This window comes from Accipiter gentilis, chromosome Z, assembly GCF_929443795.1.
Source record: "Accipiter gentilis chromosome Z, bAccGen1.1, whole genome shotgun sequence".
Taxonomy (NCBI): Eukaryota; Metazoa; Chordata; class Aves; order Accipitriformes; family Accipitridae; genus Astur; species Astur gentilis.
In genome coordinates this window covers 86,399,033-86,416,281 of record NC_064919.1, presented here as the reverse complement: position 1 = coordinate 86,416,281, position 17,249 = coordinate 86,399,033, and the positions used below count along the sequence as shown (strand labels likewise).

General features: G+C 49.1%; 1 protein-coding gene across 1 annotated transcript; it reads right to left on the bottom strand.

Moving 5' to 3' along the window:
* Window positions 1–734: 734 nt before the first annotated feature.
* On the bottom strand, window positions 735–10,516 carry LIPG (lipase G, endothelial type). Its single transcript, XM_049794465.1, has 10 exons — window positions 10,403–10,516; window positions 10,093–10,289; window positions 9,158–9,337; window positions 8,379–8,490; window positions 6,956–7,180; window positions 6,262–6,504; window positions 5,632–5,752; window positions 4,840–5,058; window positions 3,855–3,947; window positions 735–2,243 (listed from the first exon to the last, which is right to left on the bottom strand). Exons 1-10 carry the CDS (start codon window positions 10,497–10,499, stop codon window positions 2,222–2,224), a joined length of 1,509 nt encoding a protein of 502 aa, XP_049650422.1. The 5' UTR covers window positions 10,500–10,516; the 3' UTR covers window positions 735–2,221.
* Window positions 10,517–17,249: the final 6,733 nt, after the last annotated feature.

The following is a 17,249-nucleotide window of genomic DNA, read 5'->3' as shown; positions in this document are numbered from 1 at the left end:
GGTGTGGCTGCTGGGAAAACTCAGTGATCAGATTTGGGTACGTTTTTCTCAAAAGTATTCACCAATGGGCTAGCTATTGAAGTCAGGCAATGGTGAAGCATTTCAGGGGGGGAAAAAAAAAAAAGACTTTCAACGGAGGAAAAAAGCATTAATGCAGGAAATCAATGGAGAAGAGGGAGTTTGTCCCAACTTGTCCTGGCTGGCCTGGTAGAGCAGCAATGGTCTTCCCAGAGCCCACTGTGTTCACTGCAATAGCCATAGAGGGCAAGTAACACAAAATCTGGCTTTCCCCCAGCCAAAAGCAGTAGTGGTATTGCTATGGCTGAAAGAAAACAGGGTGGGAAGGAAAAATGAATGTTTTTGGTAGTCTCCCCTGCTGAACAAGTCTTAGACATTGCGGGGAAGGGGCAGAGAGAAAACCCCTATACTACTACCCAGACAGGGATTTTTATTTTGTAATAGTCACTCTGCCAAAAAAAAAAAGACGATCGCCTGGGCGCTGCTGAAATCATGTTCTCGCTGCTAGGCTAAAGCTAGAAGTAAACTTGTAATGTTGTATGATGGGCATCTCTGGAGCTACAACACAGGAGTAGATATCGAGGGACAAGATGGCCATATGCTGTTGTTCTTGTAAGGCACATCGAAGCTTGTGGTAGATCAATAACAAGACTTCACTCATTTTTACAAAGCCCTTTATTTTTTTTCTTAAGGCTTATAAAAACTGTTACTCAAAACCAAAATGCTTAAAACTTTACATATGTACAATATGAGAAATAAATTATGTTTTAAGTCATACAAAAACCACAATATACAAATAGGGCTTTGAAACCATTCTAAGTATGGCACGGTGACAAGTCACAGATACTTACTAAAGGCTTCAGTTATTGAAGCCTTTGCATAAAACCATGGGAAAAAAAAATATCTCCAAATGTGCTTGCTTTGGTTGGATTGAAGCTCTACAAAACTGAGAGAATTGCAGGCCTCAGAAGGACTTGCTAAGTCTTCAGAACTCGGTGCACCATCTGGCAACACCATTTTTTGAGACTGCTTTTCTGCATGCCAGAAGTTTGAGGGTTGTTATACCAAGTCTCCTTCCAGAAAGAAAAAAGGGGGGGGGGGGGGGGGAAGGGGGGAGCCAAAGCAACAGTTCATCTCTGACAAGGTCCACTCTGCTGTAGTAAGCTGGACGGTTGTAGAGTCTGTCAAACTCGGAGCAAAGCCAAGTTCACCTGGCACCAGGGAATCCAACCGGGATGTTGTGGCAATGAGGGTAGGATGTCATCTGTGTGGCTCGGTTAAATCCTTTGCGCAAAAATAAGGTCTTAATTATGCGCTGGTACTACAACACCATCTGAACAGAGGCGAACGCTTTCTCAGTAGTTAAAAGGGCTGGTGCAAAGCTCTCCTGAAGCAGTACGGTTCCTCACCCTCCTCCTCCCCTACCGTCAGCGGAAGGGCAGCTGGCATTTGCTTTTTGTAGAGAGATCAACACGTGGGACCAGGCAGCGACCGGGGAGCGAGGAGCGTCTGCCGACTCCATCTGCACCGTGTTCTGCCCGAGGTACGGGGAGGACGGAGTACTACCTTCTTATAAGGTCAGACAGAGAGATTTCAGTATCGGCCGGACACGGAACAGATTATTTTTTAAGGCAAGCAAAGGACAACTTGAAGTTAAGTGGCATTGTGCTTATTCCCACCCCTCCCCTGAACGACCCCCCCCCCCCCATGCTTGACCTGTGCTGGTCTCATCTTCCCGCAGCCCATAGTGCTATTGGAGCCAGGGTAACTCCTACGCTAGATGCTAATTTATTCTTGGCAGCTCCGTCGCCAACAGTCTGATGGGCAGTTAGCATGGTTATCTTCTCAACTCCCCTGGCAGGCAGACCAGAAGATCATTGCTGAGGTCTAGATCTCTGAAGATCTCATCCGTGGTCCTGGTAAACGGGAGCAGGGCAGGAAATTCAGCGTAAAACAGGTCAAGGTAAGGTTAAATGCACAAACCAGGCTCCTTGGGGAAGGGAGAATGTAGGTTTAGTAACTCTAGGTCTAGGACCGCAGTCCATCAGTTCCTCCTCGGTTTCTTGCATCTGATCCAAGATGTTTTGTCCTGAAGAGCTGCTTGCTTTAAGTGCTACTAAGCCGGATTTTTGCCAGAGCATCTTGCCGCCTGTGTGGTCTTTGTGCATCTAGGTTGCTCAGTTGTGAGTCTTTAGAGAAGTCTTCAGAGTGAATTTGAGACAGATCTGGGAAAAGCAGAGAGGAAAAAAAATAATCTAGTTAAATGCAGAAGTTAAGAGGAGTAATAAAGAATTCCTAAGAAACTCTGGGATTCGAAGAACAGGTTTAGACAGTACAGGTTGGTATTTTTATTCTGTCAAAGTAGCGCTTTGCCCAGTAGCTACTCAACGAGAGCCCGAAGCAGACATTATGCACGCAAGTAGGCTGCAAACAGAAATTACAGGTCTTGACGCTAGACTCTGCCTGTTCAGATCCATTCAGGGTGGACAGATGTTTGCAGACTCAAATCTCCAAGCAGGGAACTATAATCTTGCAGTGACTTGGCAGGAGTGGAGAGCTGAACAGCAAGTAATTGCTCGTGATCTCTGGGAGGAAGGATCATTTCCTAGAAACCCTAGCGTGTTAGAGCTCAGATCTGCTCCTCCGCCTCGTGTAAAAGCTGTACTCCATGAGTAAGCAGGAAGGGCACATCTGCCAGCAATTCTATTTTATGGGGGTTACAGACTAGCGTATCAAAACAGCCTTTTATTGTACCTGCAGGAATATTTACTTGATCTTTCAAGACTTGTGGCAGAGCAACAAGTTTTTGCACAGGGGTTTCATTCACAGAATTGTTTGCTACCGTATGCAGCACAGCTTGCTGGTTTCTGCCAAACTTGGAACAGTACCAGCTCGCATTTCTGAGCTGAACTCCGCTGCCCAAGCGGGTTGTGCAAAGCCTGACTTCCACGGGGCTTTGCCTAGCCCTAACAAGCACTTTGTCTCTGGATTAGAAGCGACAAAGCTCTAAGTTTACAAATTGAAATTTAAGAGAGGCCAAAAGGCTGGGCTTCATCTGAAGGAGACTGTCACGCAGTCAAATGAAGAGGGATTCGTTCAAAACGTGACTAGAGGCAGCCTGAAGCAATCAAGCTGTCACTGGTGGGAGCAGGCTTACTGGAAGTCATGCTCTGGGGACTGATCCTAGGTGTCTGGAAAGTCCCTCGGAGGTTAAGCAGGGCTGAGGTGCTCTGGCAACGCCTGAGTTTGTGCTCTCCTGACCAGAAGAGACTAGCAGGGCCAGAGGTGAAGTGGTAGGAGTCACTACTGTAACAACATGGCAAGTCCTCGGCTGTGTCTTGCTCGTGCAGTTGAGCTCAAACTTTAATCAAGAGATTTCGTGCCAGCTCCAGATTGTCTACCAGGCTGAAATGATCTTTGAGGCAATCCCCTGCGCTCCCAGCTTTCCTCTGTTTTCCAGGGCAGTTAATAGATAACTCTCATTATCTCTCCGCTATTGCCCATTGGGTACTGGTAGCACCCATACTGTGATAGCAAGCAGAGAGGTACTTTAGGCCCAAGGATTGTGTTATACCAATTGGGTAGTAAGCATGTAAAGGTACAAGATAAACCAAGATCAGAAGCGAGGATAATATCACCTAGGTAGTGATAGTTGAGGCATACGTGAAATTTAAGTCTAACAAGCTGGGAATCTTGGGCTAGAATTTATTAGCTTTTCTGAAAGAAAATGAGGTTCCAGGAGTCTGAACAAAAAAAAAAAAGAAGAAAGAGGTTCCACTCATCCCAGCACAGCCACGTGCATCAGACAGGATTTCTCTTAGCTGATTTTTCCTTACCTTTTTTGCCATTCCCCTGTGCACTTCACAAACCAGAGCTCTTTACCAGGAGATATATTGGTTAGCTGGGAATCCTCCACACAAAAAGCAAACCTAGGAGGAAGAATCAGAAGTCAAGAGAAGGCACCTGTTGTCTCCATGATTAACAAATAGCATATAATCTGGATTGTAGCTAATTCCAGGACAAGTTGTTTGATTTGACGTCCTTCCTGTGGAGCATCTTGACACACCATTAGCCTGTTGAATGGCTGTTTTATTTCCCACTTCGATATTTTATTTGGGCATCTCTGCTTCTACTACCCCTATGTTTCATAGCTTGTAGAAACTAGGATGCAGAATACCTTACAGATGATGGGTAACGCTTATTCAAAGCTCTGAGAAACGTGGGAAATTGTCAATTTTTCTTTGACGGATCTGCGTGACCTTCAGAACAACGGTAACACAAGATTCGGGAGGGCAGTGCTATATGTTTGGCAGTTTTACTTCTCGTAGGTTGCTCAGGTAGCTTTCGAATTACAGAGATCTCGGTAGGAGTGATACAGTGCTTAAGGAGTTCGTGTCACCGTGTTACCGGTTGCAGTTTTAGGTCTAGCTGCTTGTGTCAAATCAGCACGTGATGCCTGTAAATAATAGCCGTGCCCCATCTACCTTTCAGCGTATTTGGCACTGTCTGTACCGTAACCCTTCAGGTAGGATCTAAACCATCGTGAAGTAGACTAATTTAGTCCCCAAGGGCAGGCAGGATAGTGTCACAGTATCTAAATAAAGCAAAAGAACATCCCAGATCTGATCTGCAGTGACTAGTTTTGCTTAAAGCCTAGTTTGCAACCTCAGGCTGGCAAGTAACCCCCTACCCTACACCATGAGGCAGCGTTAGCTGGTAACACTAAAAGTGAAAGACAGTTCAGGGTACTGACTAAGTTCAAAACCCCAACTTTTTGTGCTAGATTCTAATCTCTCACATGCAGCCTAACGCAATTATTACCTCTGTTGCGTTTCCCCAGATTTCACACGTATACGTCTTATATGCAGTTCCTGGGAGGATTTCACAGGCCGATACCAGTAGCTCTTCAGCTCTTTCCATAGATCGTACCATGACTGAGATGTTCCTTCCCAGGTGAGCTTTATTTTTAGAAGTTCACCCATGTCCTTTTCAGTATAGACCAGGAAGGTGTTAGTAGCATTTAGGCCAATTTGATCAAGCCTGAAAGACAAGCAGACACTCAATATTGCTTCCTTATGGAAACACGCCAGATGCTCATCCATTCCATGCAAGAAGTTAGAACAGAGCCCTCTGCAGCTTATCAAGTGCTCCACATTCAACTGTCACCAGATAATTACTGATTACGCTAAAAGTGAGCTTAGATAGCCGCTTCAATACAATGCGTTGTGTATTTGGCTCAGCCATCCTTCCATAGCTTAAAGGTGAATTTCGTGTCTTGTGTTTCTTCTGGGAGAGGCTAAAGGAGGTCAACAATGCCTCCAGAGATATGGCTGCTTTCAGAGTATACCCAAATGGGAGAGGGAAAAGGCAAAACAAAGTACTTCAGCAACGAGCCGTGAAGGCTAGTATGCAGAGGACTGGGCACATCAATTTGGTTTCTCAGCAGTAAACTATAATTAAGTTACTGGATGAAAAGCTTTTTGAATGGCGATGGAGTGAGGCTGCTAGGCTCAGGTGGAATGCTAGTGTTACCAGAGGAAAAAGAATGATGCCACCTTGTCTAGTCCCAGTGGCCTTCTTGCTTAAGTAAACACGACAAACCAGCTTACTTACATTTCTAAAGAGAGAGGTTCAGAGTCTCCATTGGTGCCATGAAGGGTGACGGAGAAAGTGGGATCAGCCTCTCCCAAGCTCTTGTAGCTGAAGACATGCATTTTCATCTGAAAGTGGTAGACTGGAGAGAGACAAGGAGAGCATACATGGAACCAAGGTTGCTGAGACACAGCGTTGCTCAGCATGGCTCTTTGTGAAATAGGGTCTGGCCTTTGCCAGCCAACACTTTCTTTATTGAGACATCATTGATCGCTTTTTCCTGCCCTTACTGATTACAGAGTTGACATTTACATAACAACAACAGCAGGTCCGCTCTGGGGAGGGCTCCCCAAACCTTGCACTGCTCTAAGGTTGGGGTGGTGTTGCAAGTACGACATGTGTGGACTGTAGCCCTGCTCAAAAAGCAGAGCGTCCTTACGGCCAGAGTCCTGTTGATTATTTTACACGGAGGAAGGAGCACAGTAATGCCACGGGACAGCAAGGCAGCCAGGTAACAGCGAACGACTAACTCCTGGTGCTGCGCTGCTTTGAGGTGATGCTACTCTTCCACCTCTACATCTTTCCCAACATCGACTTTGGGAGTCTCCTCTTAGAGATGAGACCGTGCTCTTTCTAAGAGGGAAAGCGTACCTTTAAACGGCATGTCAGCTCTTGTTTTTAAGTACATCTTGCTGTTTCTTTTGTTCCGTGTCTTCCTGGCGTTGTAGCCAATGCCGCTGCAGCGGTTCTTTCGGCAGCTCAGGCAGATGCCCTTCTTGAAGCGACTGGAATCGGTACATTGAAACGCGAAGCTTTGTTTATCTTGGTTCACGAGGGAGTCCACGAAGAGGTGCACAGACCGCTCGTGTTCACATTTAACAACTTCACCAATTGCTAGAGAAGCAGAGTTGCAAGGGATACGTTTTGTTTAAGCATTTGTCACCCCAGCAGCTGGTAAGATACAGTGAGCTATGCCTTTTTGTAGCCCAGCATGAGTGGACCGTGGCCAAAGTTGAACATTTTTCAAACAGTAGCAATTCGAGAGGTTAGTGGAAGACACTTGAAGAGGACCGTTCACTTAGTCTCTACCATGAAGAGAGCTTTCAAGAGGGTTCTAGACCGAGCACAAGATGACCATAGTTTGTGATCAGGTGTTAGAATGAGAACATGCTATGTCAGAATTAAAAGCAGGTCTAGTTTCTAGCAAGTATCTCCAATAGAACAGGCAGTTTAGAATGAAAAAAATAGTTTGCTCTGGTAAATCAGATCATCCCCCAGCATCAACCCAAGCCTATTTGCGAGGAGTCTACACTGACCAGAGGCAAAATAAATAATGAGAACTTACTCCCATAGGCAATTGCTCCCAAGACATCACCTAAACCACAGCCCGGCTGGAAGTCTCCCCCATTGGGGTAGATGTCAACATGGCCTACAGGCATCTGGATCCCAATGCTAACACCTAGAGTTTCCCTTGTGTAGGTGTGAAGGACATCCACAAAGTTAGCATCATCGGGGGAGAGGCGCTTGCTAGGGTCCACTCCTTCAAACATAGGGCCAGCTGGATCCAAGCCTGGTGTTAGAGACAGTACGCAAGATGCCAGGTAAGAAATTGGGTTATTTCATACAGAATATAGCCAGAAGCCTGCTGCTAGCAGCCCTCCTAACCAGGTGCTACACAGACAGTCCCTGCCTCGTTGCTGATACTGTCCCCCAAGATCTCTTCACCGTGGGCTCACTGAGGGAACAAATGAAAATGTCCCGTACTATTTTTGGTTCAATATGACCCAGTAGTAGCACCAGTCTGCTCTGCAGCGATGGCTTCAGATTGCCTGTTGGAAGCAATGAGTCTTTGCTAAGTCACAGAGAAGAGACACTTCAAGAGGTAGCAGCAGAGGACCGAACACCAGAAGAGGTCTAGCACCCCACAGAGACCGCTGGCTGCCAAAGCTGCCTTGGTGACGTCCAGTCGATTTTCAGACTGGACATATGGAGGGACTAATGCACATTTAAGTAGCAGTCAGGTAATCCCTGCATCTGAAATCCCTTGATGGGTTTGGGATGCTCTGTTAACCCCTGAGCCTCACCCCCAACCTGAAGCTGTGCTCCTCAGCTATCCCCCAAGTTGACTGTTTGGTGATTTTCCTGCTTAACTAAATATAGGTATTTAATGCTATGCTCTGAGCAATTCTCACCGCCAGCGTCACATTTAAATGCTTAATACAACCCCTTGTACCATGCCCTAAGTTCTCACGTGTTGAAATCGGATTTCCTCTGGAGTAGAAGCACTCTCTTCGAGATACTTTCAGAATGAGAGGTTGGGGTTTTTTGGGGGGGTTGGTTGGTTGTTGGTTTTCTTTGACCAAACGTGCTATGGGACAAACAGCACCCAATAGCTCTCACTTCTATTCATTTATCAGCTATAACTGCAATAACAGTATCACTCAGAGGCTTAGGATTTGGACAGTAAGAGCTTGAGCTGGACTTGTTTTGAATGCACATTTAACTTCAAATATACTCAAGATCAGGTTGTCCTCTGAAAGGTGGGGTTTTTTTTTTTTTGTTGACCCCCACCTACATTTGGGGTTCAAAATTAAGATACTCTCTCATAGGAAGAGACCTGTGCTCCCTGCTGCTGCCACAGGTAGGAAACTTGTAATTTCTGAACAAGCAAGCCCAAAACAACATCGCAGCAACACAGGAAACAAGCCTCTTCGGGGAAACTCTCTGCCGCTAAGTAAAGGTAAGAGACTGCTTAAAAAGCCACTTGCCTGTAATTCTGCCTATTGTCCCATGGACGTGGTTACCAGCAAAGCCAGCAACGTGGGCGCCCAGGCTGTACCCGATCAGGTGGACATTCTCGAGCTGGAAGAGCGGGTTCTCCTGCAAGGAAAGAAAGATAAGATCATCTGCCCCTCTGTCTTTCGGAGCATCTGGCGCTGCTCCTATCTGCAGGACTCAAGTCTGATTCAAAGAAGAGATTGGAGGGAGGGAGCAGACAAGCATGCTTCGTTCTTCATTTCATCAAGACAACTACAAGTTGAATGGTTTGGATGGCGCTTGTGGCTTGCCCCTGACCACAGTTCCCAGTTTCCACCCCCAATTACGATATTCTTTGTTTAAGCAGCATCTGGAGCAGCCTTCTCCCAGGGAGCTGCCAGCAGCCCTGAGTACTGGCCATGGACACAAGTGCCAAGCGTAGCACCGTGCACCTTCTCCTTTTCCACCCTCTTGCTGAGCCAAGGCTGACTCTGCCCAACTCCTGAGCTCACAGCGCTCAGACAGGACTCCAGATTTGAAATCCGCTCCACTATCCCTGATCCGAGCACGCTGCAAAGCAGCGTCTTCCAGGAAAGCAGGGTAGCGCTCGCTGGCTCAAGGGCTGAGCACAGCACCGTAGCTATGAGCCATCATCTCGCCGAGCCTCGGGGTTGGGATTACACCAGAGCTTTCCCCACTGGCGAGCGCCGGAGCTGGTGAATGCTCCGTTCCCTTGTGCAAGAGTCTTTCACGGAGCATTACAACAGAGCCCGTTCTTAACTTGTGTTACCTGTAACCAGTCGAGCAGCCTCGCTATGCTTTTTCCAACAATCTGTGTGTTGTTCACGGCGTCGGTATAGAGCTGGTGGGCAAGCGAAAGCCAATCCACCACGACCACGTTGGCATCCTTTTCCCTCTTCTGAAGAGCAGAGACCAAGCTGCCCAGCCAGGTTTCGAACATGCCACTCATCTAGAAAGAGATTCAGGTGTTAGTTTGCAGCTCACAAGACCAAGATTACATATTCACGGTTAAGTTATTAGTCTATCATTTACATACTCTGCGCCAGCTGTACGCTGCTCCTCTGCAAACCCCACTACTTCTCAGTGCTGCGCTAGTGGTCTAAGAAAAACAGGTTTTGAGAGACTCTGGATGTAATTAGCCACCTTGCCTTTTAGGGCAGGAAGGAGAGGCATTCAGTACATGCCACCTTATCCCTCTTTTTCTCGAGAGTTTCAGCCCTTCTGATAGATTGCAAAATGATTTGCTAGTCCTGGCACTGCTGTTTGCACAAGCCCTGGTAGAACTGATAAGTCCCCTACTGCCCACATCAAACGCAGGAGAAGAAAGCTTGATAAAGTCTGTCTGCCCTCTGTTTCTTTATCGAGGAGACCACGTAGCAGAGGTGAGGACTGTGGACTAAACTTAGAGAAAGTCTGTATGCGTGTCAAGCCGTGTGCCACCTTCGCAGCGTTCAGTCAGTGGGATTTTAGGGAAAAACCTCACCGTTCCCTTTACTACATTCACGTTATACAGATGTGATCTTGGGCGGTTGCGAACGAGCTGGGTGGGTCCGACCCTCAGGTGCAGCTCCCGAGGGGCGGCAGCGCTCAAAACACGAAAACTTGTCCCAAATCCCGCGTATTCTAGAGAGCGGACCCTTTCCGGGGCAGCTCGCTCTCTCCGAGCGGGCGTCTCGAACGCGGAGCGGCATCCTCCATCCTTACCGTCCAGCCGTGGATGATGAAGAAGGTTTTAGCCGTGGCGTTGAACTTGCAATCCTCCAACCGCTGGCGGTGGCCCACGGCGAGCGCGCAACCGTCCTCTTCGGCGCGGGGCGAGGAGCGGAGATGGAACTTCACCTGCGCCTTCGCCGCCGGCACATGCTCCCGCCTGGCCTCCAGCAGCTCGGCCAGGGTGGCATCTGGACACCAGTGGAGGAGAAAAATCAGCAAAACCACCGGGGGGGGAACCCCACTTCGTGCACCCCACGGTGGAGGGTTGTTCCCGTCCCGCGTGGGAGCCCGCTCAACCCACCTTCTCTTAGTAAAGCAGGCTCCGCCACCCGCGGGGCGCTCCCCGCCGCCGTGCAACAGGTCAGGGCGGTGCAGAGCAGGAGGACGAGTCTCCTCATGGCTGGGGACGGACGGACAGAGGGACGGACGGACGGACGGACGGCGGGGCTCGGCGGGTGCGGGGCCCTTTAAGGGGCAGCGCGGGGCGGTGCTCGTGGCCCGATGGGGCCGGCCTTGGCGGCGCCGGCCCGGAGCGCCTTTCCTATTGGTCACGCCCTCGCTGACGTAGCCCGCCTCTTGAATGGAAAGGCCACGCGCCGGCGGGGGGGGCGGGGCGGAGCGCTCACGCGTGGAGCGGGGGAGGGGGGGGGGGAGCGCTCCGCGTGGGGAACCCTGTGGGGGGGGGGGGGGGGGGGGAATTTGGGGGGTGACCCCCCCACCCCCGGGGGTGGTCACGGGTGGGTAAAGGGCTGCGTGTGCCGGCGGTCTTCCCCCTGCTGCAGCCACCTGCTCGGGGGCCAGCGTGGGTCTGCGGGGATTTGAGCTTCACCCGTGGGAAACTACTCCCCCCCCCCCGGCTCTTTGCCACTCGGGACGCTCCCGGCTTAGTGGGCACAAGAGAATTCCCGAAGGGCATCGCCCCGCTCGCGGCCCGTCGGCTTCTGCCGTCGCGTTTGCGATACCGTCAAGAGTTTTGAATCCTCGGTGTGAAAAACTGGTTATTCCCATTTTTTTATTGCCTGTATTTTTCCCAGCTATTGATTTTTACCAGTTACCAATCCATATTCCGTTTTATTCTGCTGCCGTCTCGCCGCACACGGCATAAGGAGAAGAGGTGATGTTCTGGGATAAGAAGCTTTCCTGGTCTCTTTTTCTTCCCCTTCCTCAGCCCCGCGGCTCTTTCCCTTTTCCTCCAAAAGCGAGGAGGAGGCACCGGGCTCTGCGGTGTATAAAAACGGCAGGGAAAAAGGCAGGAAAAAGGTGCGGGTAAATGATGGGCATAGATGAGGAGGGAAAGTCGGAGGCCTAAAACCAGTCTATAGCAAGGGAAGTAACGGGAAAGCAGGTACGGGAATTGCTTTAGCCCCCGCGGGTAGATATCGATGGAGAGAATTAATCTGGTTTTCCAGCGGTGCTTTCCCGGAGTGCTGAGTTTGTACCCCGTGGTCCTACGAGCCTTGCACAACCCAGCCACCTCCTGCCTCCACGCGGGTTGGCAGTTGGACCAGATGATCGTTGTAGGTCCCTTCCAACCAAAACGATTTGATTCTATTCTGTTTTCTTGTAGCTCTCGTACGTGCGGCAGGTTGTGGCTGGGGAGCGCTGCTCTTCTCCTCGTGGGGATCGTTCCCAGAACCTCATTTCTGACTCTGCAGAATGAATACGTATTCTGGCAGCTATTTGAGCACCTCCTGTTTCAGGAGGCTGGAGATGATGCTAACTGCTTCTCCCCAGGGAGCGTGGGTTTGAGCGGAGTGTCCTGGGGACGCAGCCTCTCCCGCAGCTGTGTGGTCCCTCTCGAGGAGCAGCATCCCGACAGCAGTGGCCTAAAAAAGAAAGGACGGAGGTTTCTCAGCTCCTGGCCCACGACCGGACTTACTCCTGCAGGAAATGAATCAGCTAAGCCTCATCACCAAACGCTTCATTGTTTTAAAAAATCCCCGGTGCCAACAAAACCCTGCCAGACCATCGGTCACTGCGATGTCTTCTCATTCTTTCTCCCGTGCCTTTGCATTCAGCTGTTGCCTCTTGCCATTGTAGAGCCGCGGCGAGTGGGGACGTGTCCTCCTTTTGTCTGTGCAACGCCAGGCTCCGGGAGGGGGGTCCTGCTCTTCGTCTCTGGCTTCCAAGAATGACGGTAGCGGTGAGAATAGCTTAGCAACAGCAAGGAAGAAGTGCTTCAAAATAATTCTTGGCTGCTTCGGCCAAAAGGCGATGATAGTCCGGGGAGATGCTCAGGAACTGTTGCGATAGGCGTCGTATCAGTGCAAAGAGTGCGGCTTTGCGCTGACCTCTCTGTAACCCTAATGGCCTGGGGGGAAGAAGGCTCCCACCCAGAGCTGCTTGGAAAATAACAGTTCGTTAAGGCCAATAATTTTAAGGAGAAATTCCTAGTTTTGATTAGTTTTTCACTGGGAGAGATTTCATGGCTCCCAGATGGAATTCCTGGATATTGTAATAAGTAATAAATAATAAACCGGGGTGAATAATCTGCTTTAAAAGAGCTGGCAGCTCAATATTTACAGCACTTGTAGGGATGCTGGAGGCTTTATCCCAGCAGCTGGTCTGAGCAGGGCAATGCCCGGGGAGATAGCGGCTGTTCTCGGCCACGTCTTTCTGGCGCTCTTATTCTCTCCATCCCCGCTGTGATTTCCTAAAAATCGCAGTTCAGTCCAAAAGTAGAACAGGAATGTTTTTGAAATCATGAGTATTTTTACAGGAAATAGAAAAATGTCCCATTCGGCTGTGGTCACAAGCTCTTTGCAGGTGGGTGCCGGGTGGCTGAGGCCAAGACTGGTTTCTTCTTCAGCACCAAACGTGGTGAGTCAGAGCAGAGCCAGGAGATGTGGAGGCAGAAAGGACGTGAGAGGCGTTAAGCTTCTTTCTTAGTAGCAAAAAGCTAAAATCAGTATGGTATGTAAATTAATGTGCCAAAATATTTAAGGGTCTGGAGTCTGCTGGTGATCTCGGGGAAGGATTAGACAGGTTTTTCAGCAGCAGCATTTAATTTGAGAGGTTTCCGTGTCCATGCATCTGGCAATGATTGACCCTTTCAATGCCATTTCCATATGAGCAGAACATCTCAGACCTGGGTTACGGTCAGCATCTCCTGCAGGGGCTTGGCATCTCTGATAGAAATAGATAGGCCGTCACCGTCCTGCTCAAGGAGACTGAAGTCAGGAGCCTTTTGCAAAATGATTGCCTTTAATGCTTCTATTGCCCCGTCTTTAAAATTAGCACGCTGACACCTCCTTTCCTTGCAGAAATCACAGCGAGAAGTATGAATGAACCGCATCATCAAAGAGCTGAGCATTAAGGGAAAAGGGAAAATCCTTCAGCATCGCATGACCTCTTTAAAGACCTGCAGAGGCAGAGTAATTCTGGTGTGAGTGGCTCCAGAGATCAGAGGGAAAATAAACAGCAGCCTTTTGCATGAACGGTGCTGCCGACGTTGCATCCCACATTCTCCCAGGGGTGACCTGCCGTGGAAAGAGCAGCAGAGAGAGGGTTTTGCTGCCCAGGACAGGGTACCACCACCTCGGTGAGTGGCTGCAGGAGGGATTTGCACAGTATTCCTGCGGCTAAGATTGCATCCCTTCGCGTTCACATCACTAGGAAGGTGTAAGTGGAGCACTCGGCCCGAGTGAGCCCTCCTGATGGGGAAAAATTGTGGCTCTTGGGTTCGTGGGGTGCTTGTTGCTGAAAGCAGTGGCACAGCAACAAGAGTCAAAAATGCTTTGCTTAAGGATTGCTCATTTGAGCAAGCCAAAGATTGATTTCATTGCTTTAGGTCGGCTATTCGGTGTCAGGGAGTGATTATTGCTATTCTGCAAATTTGTAATTCCGCATATAGAAACTTGAGAGTGTTTTACACGCCCTCTATTCTTCCTGCCTGTTTTTTTTTTCTATTTTCATTCCTTTTCTCCAATGAAAGAGGGACTATGATTTGCAGGACAGAAGGAGGAGGGGAGAGAAAGGGATTGGGGTTTTTTTGGTGGTCTTTTTTTTTTAGTTATAAAACAGTTTTTCTTTTCAATTATAAAACACAGCCTAGGCCGTAGAATTTAATGGGATTGGTGTTAGTTTCCCTCTTGGCTCCTTCTGCCTAATTTGTTTCTGAGATGATGAGGGAGGAGGGGTAGAGACGGGGCTGGAGAACAAACCGAGAAGAGGGAAGGGCTGCTCGGATGGCAGCAACCTCAGGGTGCACCGAGCTGGGGCGAAGACCGTGGGAGGACCCCCGCAGATGGGGGGGGCTGCAGATGGATCTGCAGAGCTGACTGTACCCCAAAAGGTCTGAGGTCCTGGAGAGGCAGCTCTCTGGTGAAATAACATCCCGGGTTAATCTTTGCGTCACCTTGCGCCTGCTCAGCCCAGGACCTCTTGGTTTGTCATCATCCCATCACGCCGCTGATTATTTTCTACTTAGCGCTTAGTGCAGAGCGGGGAGATATTACTTGCTTGGCACAGTTTCTGCTCTGGATATTTTTGTTCTGTAGGCATCAAACTGGGGCAAAAACAGGCCACGGCGTCTTTGTTTCGCGGCCGTTCCTTATCCCGCAAAGTCTCTCCTCCCCTCCTCAGCCTTTCAAATACAGCCCCTCTATGAAACGTGCTTTATAGGACCAATACTTCATATTCCTTTGCTTACAGAAGTGGCTAATCTCCATCAGGTTATGAAATCAGCTCACATGCTTCAGTGGCATTACTCACTATTGATATCCCCCTTCGATCCCCGTTGAGCTCTCTTTGTTGGAGGTAACCCCTTCTCCTACTTCTTCTAAGCTGATTTCTTAGGCCACATCATTCAAGTCCCACATCCCCATGGTATTTAGATGTAGTAAAAATGACTGGAGGGAAAATAAATGGCAGCCGGCGAGCCAACTAAACTGTCTGACTATTAATGGTCCTGTTAGTTGCAAATTTACTTTACCACAAAGCCCCCAGCATGTAATCCTTAGATGAATGCCTTTGATTGTGAGGGAATATTTACAGCTGACCCTGCCAGCAGTCTGCAAACCTGCAATGGGCCTCCTATCCCACATTAAATCCGCTGGCATCTGTTCCTGGGTTCTTATCAAGCACATGCTCTGTTGGTGCAGTGTTTGGGCCGTAGCGCTCACGGATACGGTGGGCCTTGAAGAATAAATCCCTGCATTCCTGTGAAACGCTAATTCTTGTGAATGTTGTCACACAGGGAGGAACGTTACAGTTTGTACCTGCCTCCGGGCATCACCATCCACAAGGGAGGTTTCCAGAAGGCTTTGATCCCCACCGGCCGCCCCCTCCCCGTGGCAGGACCCCAGTCCTGCTGCTGGACCACCCTTCACCAAGGACAAACTTCTCCTTGGCCGCTCTTTGTTGTGCCGTTTTCCCAGACGTGCCTGAGTGACATGAAGTGATTTCTATGATGGGGTTTTTTTATCTCTTTTTCGCCCCTGCCCATGCCTTGCGTTAGTCCCCAGGTTGCTCTGATTGAGTGTGTTATTCCTGCAGAGACCCTCAGGTGGTCGTACGCCATCTCCAGCCACAGCAGAGCTGTGCAGGAGCACAGGCTGAAAGCCGGCGAGAGCTCAGTATGTCCTGACGCCTACTCCCTGTGTCCCAGCGGACAAGTGTAATTCCGCGGCTTGTCATTCCCAGCACGTCCCGTGGTACGTGAGATGGATCCAGACCGCTTGGCTGCTTTGTGTCCGACAGAAGACCCAATGGTGGGTGGTGGACCCGCTCCGTCCGCTCTGCAGACAAGGATGTCTTTAGGAAAGTGCCGAGGAATGACATACATTTTTTTTTCTCTTCTTATGCCTTTACCCAAAGCCCACGCTTTTCCATCCAAGCTGTATGAATGCTGAGCATGTTTGGGCTTGAACATGGACTTGGAGCCAAGCCCATTGGCAGTGCAGAGGTGTCGTGGGTGGCCAGGGGGCTGTTTGCTTCTGCTCCTTTCTGAGGTCCTGTTTTGGTGGGGGAGAAGCGTCTCAGAAGTTTGTGATCAATCGACCCTTCAGGTGGTGGACGGTGAGCCCCCAGCAGTGCTTCTGCTTTAACTCTTCTGCATCCAGCAAAGGGAAAAGATTAAGAAAATAATAAATTACTAACACTGTTCCCCTGCCTTTTTTGTAAGCGGAGCCCGGAGCTGCTAGAAGAGTCCAGAGAGGAGTTTGCGGGGAGCTGTTGTTTGGTTTAGGGATTGCTTTAGAGCGCGTATCCTTATCCATCTACTTTTTCTTCAAATCTGCAGGAATATTTGGCCCAAGTCTGGAGTGGATGTGGTAGCACCATCAGTGAGATCTACTCACTGCTCAGCTGGACTGCAGCTCGAGAGGAGAGGGTAAGAACTGGCAGAGCCGGCGGCAGCTCCCCTGGCTGCTTAGATGAGTCTGTCAGACCAGGGCACAGCCCTCTCTTTGGGCTCATTTCTGGTAATTAGCAGCTAAAAGATCTTGCAAGTTGGCATTTTGGCAGGATAATTAGAAAGCTGATAGCTCCTCCTTCTCCAAAAACTTCCCAGACTAAACTCTAAACCAGCCATCTAGAGCTTCATTTTCAGTGCTCCTAAATCCGCTTTAAATTTATCTCAGTGGTACTCACGCTTTCAAAACTGATCCTGTAAATCTGGATGGGCACCAAAACAAGGAAACTGAGCACGCCACTCAGCTTCCCAGTGCCCACAGGAAAGAAAAGGAGTTATTTATTAAAACCACTTAATTTGTTACTTACTTTAGCAAAGCCCTGTAAAAACATCTAATGTTTGTTCTCTCCAGTATTGCTAATTTGCACCCAAGCTTTACGGTTGCAAATCTCAGATAATTCTTTCTTCCTGGGCTGCTGTTGGGTCAAACAGCTCATGCACGTTCTTTTTCTCCTTGTGGTCCTGACTGCTTATTTGGCTGGTGTTTAGGAGATCCTTTGACAGTATTTTACTCTAATTCACCTTAAAGGGGAATGGTATTTTAAACCACAAACATAGACTTTGCGCACTAGTTTCTGTTTTCCAGAAAAAGTCTGACAAACAGTTTGGGGCACAGAACTAAGCAGCACAAGATGGTGCTGTGTGTCATCAAGGTCGGTAGCATTTGTTCTCCAGCACCCTGTTTTTCATTTACCGTCTCCTTTGAGCCTTTTGGCTTCTCAAATCTGAGCAGGGC